Source organism: Rhipicephalus microplus, chromosome 1 (genome assembly GCF_043290135.1).
Source record: "Rhipicephalus microplus isolate Deutch F79 chromosome 1, USDA_Rmic, whole genome shotgun sequence".
NCBI lineage: Eukaryota > Metazoa > Arthropoda > Arachnida > Ixodida > Ixodidae > Rhipicephalus > Rhipicephalus microplus.
In genome coordinates, this window is record NC_134700.1 from 251,369,340 (window position 1) to 251,382,285 (window position 12,946).

General features: G+C 50.5%; 1 protein-coding gene across 4 annotated transcripts in view; it reads left to right on the forward strand.

The window, feature by feature from the left end:
• LOC119186379 (AT-rich interactive domain-containing protein 3C) overlaps nucleotides 1-12,946 on the forward strand; it is a 236,714-nt gene that overhangs the window by 144,000 nt on the left and 79,768 nt on the right. For all 4 annotated transcript variants that reach the window (XM_075893212.1, XM_075893219.1, XM_037435017.2 and 1 more), the window contains one exon: nucleotides 7,253-7,325. In XM_075893212.1, the coding sequence (XP_075749327.1) occupies nucleotides 7,253-7,325 (73 nt within the window). The remainder of the gene's footprint in view (nucleotides 1-7,252; nucleotides 7,326-12,946) is intronic.

Genomic DNA, 12,946 nt, shown 5'->3' on the forward strand with positions numbered 1-12,946 from the left:
GCCAAAGTACATAGTCAGAAGTATCCCATCACTCCTACTCGTGTTGAGCGTATGTGCAGTCGTCTGCATCTGGATCCCAGGTGCAGGCATGATGCAAGCTTCTTTTCTTTGGACAGGCGCTTGATCCGTCAATTCGGTGGCCTGTATATTCCACGTGTTCAGTGAGGGCATTCGAGGCTACGCGTAGTTGCATGGCCCGTGTTGTTCAACTCCTTTATTGAAATCACTAGTTTGGCCCGATGTACTGGTTGTCACAGTCGTGGCAGCCCATACATGGCATGAACAAGACCGGGGAAATTTTCTCTCTACAACTTCTCCTTCACGTTGACTAAAGCATTCTTTAGCTTGCATGTTGGTACTTGGCTATGCTGATGTCTGTTGCTTCTACATATCACACAGTATATCTGACTTACGAACCACAACATTATACTCGCGTCTCTAAATTTGTGCACGTTTGTCCTTGTCAAAATTTCGGCTCGACTTGAAGGCCTTCTGGTTGGGCTAGAACTGCCATCTGCAGAGGCTTGCCGTCTAGTGGCTAAGGTACTCGGCTGCTGACCCGCAGGGCGCGGGTTCGAATCCCGGCTGCGGCGGCTGCATTTCCGGTGGAGGCGGAAATGTTGTAGGCCCGTGTGCTCAGATTTGGGTGCACGTTAAAGAACCCCAGGTGGTCGAAATTTCCGGAGCCCTCCACTACGGCGTCTCTCATAATCGTATAGTGGTTTTGGGACGTTAAACCCCACATATCAATCAATCAGAGGCTTGCCGGGCTATCTCATGCCTTTTGTTATTAGTAGTATTATAATTATCAGTGATGCAACAGCAAACGTCCTCAGCTACACACTCGCTGCTGGTATAGCTCGCGTTTCAAGGGTGGCATTTGGGTAAATTCAGCGAAATTTCTCATTTCATTTTCTTAGCGCTGACTTGCCGTGTTGCACAGACCTACGTGCGATTTGCAAACGCGCGACATTCCTTCCGTTGTTCTCGAACCGTTCGTCTTGATTCCTAGTTCAGAGGCGTCCAAGAAGGCGAGACGAGGCCGCGTGTCAGCTGTTTCGTGCACCACCGCACCGTGTGTCACTGCAAGCCCTGTGGGATGCGCACGTGCCGCGAAACGCTAAGCGAGACGTGAGGCGTTGCAGGCGCATCGGGCCCGCGGTATTTCTCCCCCTTTTTTTTTCGGCGAAATCTCGCCGATTCCGCCGCAGCCTTGGCCAATACTCCTCGGTGTGTTCCTGTGGGCGTCATAGATCCGCCGAGAGTGCACGGAGGCGGGGAATGCTCCGATATGCAAAAAGAACGTTATACGTTCGCAGGCCAGCCAGCTCGCGTCCGCTTTATTTCGCCGTGGTAACGCGGCTCTTCGCGCATCAGGGCGGGTGGGCGTCGATCAAGGGCGAGCTGCGAGGCGTGCTTCCACGGAAAGACGTAGGAATAACGCCTTGTTTGAGCATTGAAATTCGCCCATGCGTTTCAGCCCGGTGGATGATTCTTCGCCCGCGGACGCGTCGTATTTCCGAATGTGGGTGGCCCACGTCGTCCGCGCCTGAATCGAGGTCGGGCGCGACGGTAGGGATCCAAAGGCGGGGGCCAGGCTGTATGGATGAAGCGACGCTATCGCTGCGAATGCGGCTGTGTCGGCGTATCGATGTGCGATAGTCATCTTGGTATATTGATGTCACCGATGCTTTCTTGATGTTGAAGCAGTATCGCGAAAGCATCGAACTCGGCTGAGGCTGCAGTTCACTCCGACACTTGCAGTGGGTTTAGGGTACCGTAACTCTTAGGGAAGAACTTGCGCGTGCAGTCAGGAAATGGACGACACAGCACCATGGTCATTTTTTAGTTTTTCACTTATTTTAATCCCTACACTGCTCAGGTCAATTTACTCTCACTCTTAAGTGAAAAGACCTCATCGGAAAGCATATTTTTACGCGCATCATGCTCCGGAGCCCACGTCTGATCAGATTGTGTCCATAGCTTGTGAACACCTACTTCTCGGGCGTTACTCTCTCGTCTCCGCTTATTGTAGTACTGCGATGCAAGTACCATGTTCTGTTGTACCTGGCTATAATATTACTTGCGAAAACACCAGCTTCACCCACTTCCTTACCACCCTCCCTTACGTCCCCCGCTCACCGCAACCCCATCTCACTTTAGATACTCTCGCCGTGTGTTATATCTCGTCCATATGAAAGTATCGCTTGTGTGTCGGTTTACTTGTATAGTGTTGAACGTCCCCAAGCGACTCAGCTATAACAGATGTGGTAGTGGACTGGACTGCTACGGATAATTTAGATGTTCCGGAGCTCTTCACCGTGCTCTGAAATCGCCGCTGCCGGGATCGAACCGGCGTCTTTCGAGTCAGCAGCCAAGCATTGTAACCACAGGGAACCGCGACGGCGTTTGAAACTGAAAGTATCATCGAAAGATGGAGCCGTTGTCGAAGTGTAGCCGCCATCCTTCCGGCCAAGATACGACACCCTCGCAGCGCCTGTGTCTGCCCGGGCGAATACGTCCGTGTGCGTTCTTCTCCGTCGACGCACGGCGAGAAGATGCCACCGGCATCGCGTCAGTCGCTCCTATTAAAGAGAGCGTTCTTGGCGGCGCCCTCGTTTCACACACATCGTCTCTTCGCCCCGACGGGTTGTCGTTTACGGCTCGGCGCGCAGCCCCCCACGCGCTCCAGCTATCGAGTGCGATCGTGTTCGCGCGGGGGAAGTAGCGGACGCGATTGCGTGCCGATATCGGCGCGCTCAAGCGCGAGAGGTCTGCTGCGCGTCGCGACCTCGGTTTATTGCTGCTTCTTCCCTTCCGCCTCGGCTTTTCGAAAAGTATGCGCTAGCGCTCACGCTAGTTCGTACTGATGGTTTTCTTTTGCTTGAACTAAGTAACCTGTTAGCCCACATGCGCTTGTTTGCTCTGTGTTAAGTTGCTTCGTTTTTTTAGATGCGGAAGCATCTTATACTCGCGCCTTGTAGTGCGCCGTCCGCGCCGTCCGCACCGCTTCTCGAACATTCGACAGCTGACGCGCGCGCATGCGCCGTCGCGCCGTCGCCCACTCTTCCACCATCTGTGCATCCCTTCCTCCTCTACACACCGCGCGCGCTTCACTCCTTCACCATCTGTGCACCCTTCCTCCTCTACACACCGCGTTCGACATCTACAATTCTCCTGATTCTCCAGTGGACGCGCATGTGGCGTCGCGCTTCGAGAACATTCAACAGCTGACAGTGCATGCGCCGTCGTGCTGTATATATACTCAAGGTCGGCGCTCGCTCGCTCAGTTGCCGCTCGTCGGTTGGTTTGTACGGCGCGTCGACGTCCAAGGTCGCGGTGAAATGAATTCCAACGAATCCACAAACACAATGATCGACGTCCCTTCGACCAGCGCCGCCCTTTCGCATACGTGTGTACGTGTTCACTCATTTAACACCCCCTCCTACAACCACGTTAACCAATTTAGCCATCGACCCAAGTAAGTCGCAATTTAACACCCCATTTCACAACCACGTTAACCAATTTAGCCATCGACCCAAGTAAGTCGCACTTTAACACCCCGTTAACCAATTATATGCTCTGCATCCTCCTCAGTGTTCCCCCGAGGGAAGCTGCGGGCAATTTTTTTTCTTGTTTTTTTTTCCTCGTCACGCAGAAGCGAAGTTTTGTTCAAGAGCTAGCAAAGCACGAACCGACTTTGTGTATATGCCTGTCCAGTATAGGTTTCCGATACCCAGGCGTACGCTTGCGGAAATGTATTCGTCAGACGTCGCGCTGCTCTTTCGGTTTGCACCCAAAGCCTCCACGACGCGCGCAGGTATAGACTGCCCAGTGCACGTGCTTCGTCTCGGTCTGCGTATGCGGTGTTCGGTGAATTCACCGACCGCGAGCCTCAATACGGAGCACGTTTTCGCTAGGCTCGCCCAGAGCCGTATATCAAAGGCGCGATGATTGCAAGCATGTGGCGCGCATACGTGAGCGGCGCGCACCGGCGCTTTGACGTCACCAACGAAAAAGGGGGCGCTGCACTCTATGCTAGCGTGTCCTCCTCTCTTTCGAGCTGTGCTCGCGTCACGCGTCGCATGCCGTTATTCCGGCACGTTTACGGCCTGATGGAAAAGAACACTCCCGTTTCCCCACTTCGCGGCCAGAGCAGACACGGAGGCCGATTCGCTGCTCATTCGGGGGCTCGGCTCCCATCTACGTGGCTGCACGCCGCGGTGTTATCCAAAATTAACCCGCTATAAATCACGCCCAGTTGGCGAGACGCATCCCCGCGCCGAACGCCAGTGTACTTAAAGGACCCGAGGAGGTGTGATTCGCGGATTTATTTTTAAAGCTCCCAGCGTGACAGATCTCGACGAGCGCGAATGTCTCTTCGGAACCTCTCCTCCTCCCCGCTTCTCTCCTCTGCCGCCTGTGTATTCGAGTGAAACTGGCCGAAACACCCCCTGGGCGGTTTTGTTTCTCTTTTGTGTCCGCAGATGTCTCCGGTGTGACTCCATCGTACCCTTCGTCTCGGCCATTTTTCTGCTTCCCTTCATCTCCTCGACGCATGTCTGAGATGCCCCCGGTCGTTTATTACTGTTATTTTTGCTTAGCATGCTTTGATGAACCCTTGTGTGTCTTTCGTCGTTGCGTGGCTGCTGCGCATCTTGTTTTCTTCGTGTCGCCTCTCAGCGGCTGCTGCGCTCGTTTCGGAGAAGGGCTGTAGCTTTGATCCGGGGACCCACCAACGGCGCGTGCTATCTTTGTCGACCTGAACTCTCGCATGTTTCGTTGTTTCGCTGGTCGAACGTTCGTTCTTGCGGCGCTTCTCGTGTCGTGTCACTCTCCGAAATCAGGCACCGCGAATTTAGAGAGCTTGGCTGATCAGTGGCCTCCTTTACCTTCACGAATTACGCCATACGGCTGAATCATACGACCACAACGCCCGAAGTGGTATGTGGTATATGCAAAGCCTAGCCGTTGACAAGCGAAGCTAGTACTGTAGTAACTTACACGTAAGGCGTTGATAATGAGATACTCGTCAACTCAATCTCAACTCGTCGAAAGAAAATATACTTTTACTATATATTTTCTTTCGACGAGTGTATTGTCGAGCCTGAAAGCATTTTGTATTTGTATTGCAGCTATAGAACAAACAGGGGTAGCTGATATCTCAGTAGATACTAAAAAAAAAGTAAATGGATGACATAGGGTCAAGTGGAGCGACAAAATAAACAATTTTGTAGGCATAAAACGGAATTTGTTAGTGCAGGGCAGGTTGGGTCGGATACTATAAGAAGGTCCTTTCGCGGGCGTAAGATAGACTGATGAGAGTTATTTTAACTTAACAGACTTCTGCAAGATGATCTTGCTGTAAGTTTTTCTGCTGCCTTTGACGTCTCCACTAATCCAATATCCGCAGTTGCTTAAAGGTTTACGAAAATACCAAGGTAGTCTAGTATTACTTTTTACGGCTCCCACGGGGCGTTTCGCTTTATTTCGAGCGCTGTTCCTCAATGTCTGAGCCACGCAGCAAAACGCGGTGCTTGCATTGCTCGAACTCCGGTGCATGCGGAATGCATGCAATAGACGACGCAAGCGAAGTGTTACACGCACCACGAATTTTTCCATGCTTGTATAAAGGTCCGGAAAGGTGGACTGGGGTGATGACACCGCAGCGTAACATTATACGGCGTGCGGTTCGTGAACAGCATGCATGGCATGTCCAGTTCGCGTGCAATGGGCATGCAGCAACATTTAGCCAATTTTCCTTGACCATTTGGGTGTCAATAGCCCTGGCGTCGCATGTTGCTCGTGCGTGTGTTGCGCGCCAATTACGCACGTGGAAACAAACTGCGCGTCCGAGAAAGTTGTGCGTTTCTGCACAAGTACGGTGACCTCCCCGTTATGTAAACTTCCCATCATCGTTTGTTTCTCTGTCTCTGCTGCAAAGTGGCTGCTCTAGCGCCGCATCCATCAACGCCTTGTGCGCTAATGCCACTTGTCGTCGCTAAGATCCCATTTTTCGAGCTTATTTTCAGATATTCCCGCTTACGTTGTCTGAATGTGGCTTGTTGACGTATCGGCTTCGGCACGCCCGACTCATTCTACTCCAGATAGTACTCACACTTCATTTCACAGGCAAACGGCGTACTCAAAACGCGCTATAGTATGTAAAGTAATGATGGTACTGGAACAATTCACACAGAGCTGGGTTAGTTGGTAGGTATTCGTCTTGAAGGGCACAAAGTGTGTGTGATTAGGTCCTAGTTGAAATGAAACAACCGTGAAATAATAATTGATATGTGGGCTTTAACGTCCCAAAACCGCCATATGATTCTGAGAGACGCCGTAGTGGCAACACATTCGAGCGTTTTGAGTAGGATTTATATTTTCAAGTAGTGTTTTAAAAGTAACAAAAAACAGGTATATCGCTCTGCTGAGCGGAAGAGCCTTGAAGCTGGATTATGAATTCGATCAACTTGGTGTACCTAGGTCTGATGCTGTGATGTGCATCATAATTGGTCCTCCAAATTAGAATATGTATGTTACTATTACGACGTAGAAAGACGTTGCAAGGCCAGAAGCGGCGCGGCGTTCATGGCAGCCTGAGACTGCCGATGGGTCCCTAATTATTTTTATTCCCTATCTTCTTTTCTCTCTACCTTTTATTCCACACACCCCTTCCCCTGTGCACTCCTTGTGAAGTGTTCTTCCCTGAGAGATACCATTGCAGGATGCATTTTCTCTTAATTTCCAAATTAAATACCCCCCCCCCCTCCCCGGCAAGCCGCGGTGCATGCCCAGAAAACTCTGTGACGCTCGAAACATGTACCGATCTCGCGCTGCTCTTGTCATGTGTGGTCTCGTGCGCATACGACTTCATATTCGCCGCATATACGAAAAATTTTGATTACAAATGAAATCAAAATTAAATTCGTGATTACAGACACTCTCACGGCAAGCTTCCTGCTGCGCTAGAGAAAAGAGGTACCATAAATATTAGCAGTTGGTTCCTTTTTTAAGAGCCCGGACTCTTGCGAATACCCATCAAATATATGCCTTGACCGCGGAATGTTTGTTGAATGCATAATCCCCAATATCGGCCTTAGAAGCGGCTTATTGTTTGTGGACCCTTCCCCAGAAATTTGTGCGAGCGTATAGCGTTGTGCAGCGAGCCATGACTTTTTGCTGTCTGTAGGTGTGTGCAAGTGTAACTGAGTGTAAGTAATACAATTGCACCATGTACTTGTCTTTGCAGCTGTACGAGCTCAGCAACGAGCCCAAAAGAAAAGAGTTCCTGGACGACCTCTTCAGCTTTATGCAGAAACGAGGTAAGTTTCATCACTACCGTTTCGAGAAACGCCGCCTGACTAGTCATCTGTAAGTGTTTTCGTCTTTTCCTTCAGTGTCATAATTTTGAATGGGATGTATGGCATTATTGCCATACTTTAGCAGTAGACGCACTTCATATGCAGAGTTTTCCAACATGTCTAGCTGCGTTACCGCCGCTTACATGGCTTTATGTTAACATCGTGTATTCGTATCGGCTCTGATGTGGCGCTGAGTCGGCTGCTACGCATTTGTTAACAGTCAAAAGGAGAACAGGAAACGTTTAGGAAACGAGTAACGTTGTGGTGTTAGTGGCGAAGTCGAATTCTGTCCATTTTGATCGAGACGTTCGTAACAGTAAACTACACATTCTGATGCAGACGTCAGTAGAGAGAGGAAAGCAAGAAAAGGCAGGAAACTTAACCAGACGCACGTCTAGTCTGCTTCCCTGCAGTGATAGGAAATAATATAATAGATAAACGGACAAGAGAGCACGCTAGCCGCACACGGACTTTCTTCGTTATCGCGATGAAGACTGGCCCTTAAGGCGTAATGCTTTTTGGGTATTTGTGCGTTGAAGGTCTTCTGAAAGGCATTTGTTGTGTATGAATTGAAGCAGTGATTTCTGGAATCTGTCGTCGCGTGTCCAGCGGTTATAACTGGTACGCGACATTGTTTGCGGAGGCCGGCTTGCAGGTGGGATACGGGTGCATTCCGATTGTAAGCCTTGACATGCCCATGTTTACATGTGGGGTCTAACGTCTCAAAACTGACATGTTCATGTCGATAAGGTGGTATGCATGTCAAGTCAACGAATCAAATCAGCAAGCGGCCAACCGTTCGCGGACTTCTAGATATTAAGTACACTAACGACGGATCCTTTTCTTGCTTTCTGCGCCACCGACCTATACAAGCATACTCCACTAATGTTGGCTTCAAAAAACGTTTTTAAGTACAGCCATTTTTGCGCTTTCCTGGGAGGAGGGGGGGGGGGGGGTGAGACGTCGGAAGTCATACCGAGATCAAGCAGTACAATTCACTCTCAAGGATGTCATGGCTGTGCCCCATGGAAAACCAGAATGCTTAAAACTGGCCCTTGCCAGCCGTGAGTGGGCATAAAGCACTTTCGCTGAGACAGTGCGGAGCTAACCGGGGCTCTTTGAGGCGTCGCGCTTTCCATCCACGACGCCGTTGTAAGCGTGTGCAATCGACAATAGCTTCAACTGGCGTGGTTGCATTAGGATTAGTCGCCTGGCGACAGGCCAGCAAAACGCGGCCCCGTCGATGGAGGACCCTTTCAATAGCTTCTGCTGCGGGGCGTTCTCCAATAAAGACCTCAAGTGAAAGGGGCGCGCTGCCAGTGGCGACAAAATAAATTTGTGCGTGTCCCTTCCGAAAGAGACCCGAGCGCTCCTCCGAGGAAAGGTACAGCGCGTTGGCCCAAAGCCGGCCTCCTCCTCGCTCGCGTGGGTTAGGAAAGAACTCGTATCCCGTATACGGCCGAGCAGTATTGATTCTCGCGAAGGAGTATTGCAAATGTATGCGCTATAGCGCGGAGGTCACACCCGTCTTGTATTCCTCGTGCTTATCGCGCGGAAGAGATTACTTTAATCTTCTTTTTGACAGGCGTTATGGCTGCGCGTGCTCGAGGCTCTTGGCTCAGGGCCAGATGGAAGTGGCCACTTGGAAGGCGAAGAAAATAAAAGCGCTGGGATTCGCGCGCGTTGATGTGAAAATGCGCCGTGTCTCGCTGCCGGGAAATAGAATGGGCGTTGGCCGTTTGCGGACAATCGTTTCGCGCGCCTTTACGCCGTTGTGAGCTGGCGATGAGCTTCGACGCCCTTCGGGCCTCAGGTGGAGATCTGAGACGCGATTGCGTGGTGAGTGAGTGCGGCTTCTCGTTCTCCATGCATACGTATAGTCCGCTCAGGGCGCGTTGATTCTACGACGGGACAGTTTCTTCTGGTGAGAGCTCGCATCTCCGGCCGTTGTGGTGAAAAATAAAAGAATGCCATGCTAATTCATCAGCGGAGTGTTTATTTCTTACCATGATAGTGTGTTCAACCAGCAACTACATTTCGTTTCTCCACGGCATGCTGGGCACTGTACTAGGCATTGGACCGCGTGTTTACAATTCAAGTCAAGGGCGTCTTCACTTGGCTTTTTGCTTTATGAGCGCCAGCGACAACGTCGCCGCCACTGTAAGCGTTAGCGCCTGCTGATTTGCATCTGCGCATGGTAACCTTTAGCGAGAGATGGTGTAAGTTTCTAGAGACTTCAAATTTCGTAAGGATCAGTCGTAGAGGACATGCTCTGAGGCGCTCTTCTTAAAGTAGTTTGCGGGCAAATTTTTCTAGCGGTTTTTACCGAGTGTGAAATGGGCAGGGGGCTATAAATTCGCCGTAAGCATTTATTTTTCTTTGTCTATAGCGGCTTCGCCTGGCCCCGCCCAAGCGGAAGGCTTAACGAGAATCGTGCCAACTATGCCGAATCTCTGTTGGCAACCGGTGCGAATACTGTCGTCAATCGTGACGCACGAATGTTTCTGCATATGTGGCCGGTACTCACGTTGTTTTGTGTGCGCTCTATGCTCGCGTGGAGCGTTACTTGCGTATTCGAGATAACTAATACAGAATCTGGCCAGACTCGAGAAGACTGGTGCAATAATCCGAATCTCCGTTAAACTGGAACCTCCGCCGCAGCCTCGGCAGCGGCTACCTTGCGCGCCCGCATTTAAGTTCCACCGGTGGTGGCGAACAATTAAGCAATAACCGACAGGCGTGAAGCGCATTTTAATCAGCCGAGCTGCGCTCGCGTAACGAAGCAGTCACGCGCCCCCATTTTCCGAGCGTCTTTATTACGCCGCCCCGAGTATTCTTTGCCGCACACTCCCCCCTACCTTCTCCGGTGCTTTCGTGTGTGAGAACACTGACGCCGCCTAACGTCGTCGCCGTCGTCCGCTTTGCCTTTCGGCGCCGAACAATGAGCGCGCAACGCGGAAGCGAGCAGCACACCGTCCGTTCTCTTTTGTGAAGAAGTCCGAATTCGTTTCACCTCCAGAAGCTTCGATGATATGCAATTGGGTTTCACTCTCTCGGCAACTCCTCCGCCAGCGATCGTCGTCGTCTCCCCCTGCGTCCAGCTTTGTAAAGAAGAAGAAGAAGAGAGAGAGAGAGCGATGGAGAGAGAGAGAAAAAAATGCGAATTAAAATGCGTGTAGATTCTTTAGGGGCCGCCGATGACGCACTTAGCATCAAAACGAGACGGCGCCACTTAGCGAGGTCGTTTGCGAGACTTCGTCTGTCCGGCCTGTCGTGGCCACATCCTTGTCGGCGACAGAGACGGCAGCCACGTTAGGCTTAGCACGCGTTTGCAAAAAGGGACTGAGAGAACGCACGGGACACAGAAAGAGACAACGAGAAATGGTCGTGTCGTCTCTTTTGTGTATGCGCCTGTATTTAAGCTCTACCACCTCGAATGTCTTGCATGCACCGAATTCAAACAGGTCTTAAACAACGGCGTGGGAATGAAGGCCCCGTTTGACGTTTTTATAAAGCCGCATATGATATCCAGAACGGAAGCACGCTGAAAAGCAGCCTCTTTTAAATATACGTCATGTCGCATATAATTTATTAACTCGCCAATTGTACGGAAACAGTTGCAACTATTTGCGAGAAATTGGGGATTTAGACGTTTTGCCATTGATATGCGATCAAGGATTTGAGAAGCAAGATAGACTGCTAGGTGCAAAATTCACTGCGATGTCTCGAACATTGCCGATATCGCTCAGTTCCAGATATATGATGAAGTGTGGAGTAGAGGGAGAGAGAGAGAGCTCTTTCGTGCAATTTCGAGTACTGATAAAGCAAGCTGGAACGGTTGTAGGCGAGCCCCCTTTTTTATGTTCCTTTTTTTTCTCCCTCTCGCACATTACGGTGGAGTCGCAAGAGCGTGGTGACGGGATACGTAGCTGGCTTCTGCGTCTGCGTGCGCTTTCCTTTCATATCGGTCGCCTGTGGCTCCGAAGAAGCCGCGCAAAACAAAGGCTAGCTCCGCAGTGTGTGTCGCGTGAAGAAACCACAGAGAAAGAGAAAATGTTCATTCTAGTGACTCTCGCGCCATTGTGCGCACGTAGAATATTTACGCTGCTTTTCCATAGTTTACCCCCCTTCCCCTCAGCTTTGGTGATCTCGACTTCTGCATTCTTTCTTCTCGGCTTCGGCGCTTCCTGATAGTCTTCAACCGAGCGGCGCCTTTGTTGAGCGCAGCGAGTGGGCCGAAGGGTAATTGTTGCCCAAATATGTGCTGCCGTGTCTTTAAGGATGCCTGTGGCTATTTATAATTCGCGTCGCATTTTTGACCGCTATCCGCCCGCAGACTGCTCGTGGAGCCGCCTCGGAAAGAGGGAGCCTATCGGTCGAGCAAAATCAACAGCTTTCATGAGGGCAGTGGGGGAATGAAAAAACCAATCTGGGCTCGCGTTGGGCTTAGAGGATGCCGCTCAACAATAAGACAGGCCGGCCATCATATAATGAAAAGCACCACCACCACCACCACCATCATCATCATCATCATGTTGCTGTTACTGGGCAATGCATGGGAAACGCCTATCTCGACTATCTCCGAATGACCTTTACCTGAAGAATCTGATTCATATTATATTTGTGAATTTTCCTGTCATCACCCCCATCTCTGCGGTCGTCAGATTAGTGGTGCCAAACTATCGGCAAATGAACTATTGATAGCTTGAATAGTTTTTTTCTTTTTAATTGTTGATAGTATGAGGAAACTTATATCTATAGTATTATTAATAAATTCTCAATAGTATTTCTGATAGTGCAATCGGTAGTACAACAGGTAGCATTATTGCAGGTAATACAATTGACAGTGCTGTGAATCATTGTGCCGTTGTTGGCCGGCGGTATTGCGAAAACATGCCTACAACTAAATTTCGACATATTTGTAGTTTAGGGGCCCTTCAAGGAGCTCTGTGTAATCGGAATCGTGGAGCGAAGCTTCTTGTTCGCTTTGCTGATTTGAAATCCCGCTTTTTACCGTATCAACCAACCGGCCCCAGTTAAAACGCTGCTTAGGTTCATTAGTTGGCATTTCATGGGCGCTGTAGTCATCCGAATTTGCCGCGTCACTAGATGGCACGCCCGCGTTTTATAATGGCGGGCCGTGAGCACGCAGTATTCAGCCATAGCGAATGAAAAAGCCGCGTAAAGTATGTGTGCAAAGAGGACGTGTGGCGTGTATCTCGCGCACCTGGCGGCTTCGCGGCCGCCTGCGCTCTTGCGACTGAATCTACACACTGGAGAGGAGCCGCAGAAGGTGACGGGCAGATAGATAGATGCCGGTGCAGCATCGTGCATGCGTGTGACGTACGCACCGCCAAAGAAACTTAGCCTCAAGCACCTTTTCTTTTGTGAGGCTTGCTGACACGCGAACGGATCCCGATATTTTCATTTCTCCATCGAATGACTACGGAATACGAGCGTCGAAAAATGCTTAAAGTCGTCGTTTTTTTTTTTTTGTGAGGAGCGTTGACACAGCCCATATTTTATGTTGGTCGCTGGGCGCTTCGTGATATTCTGGAATACCCGACCGCGGTGATGCTAAG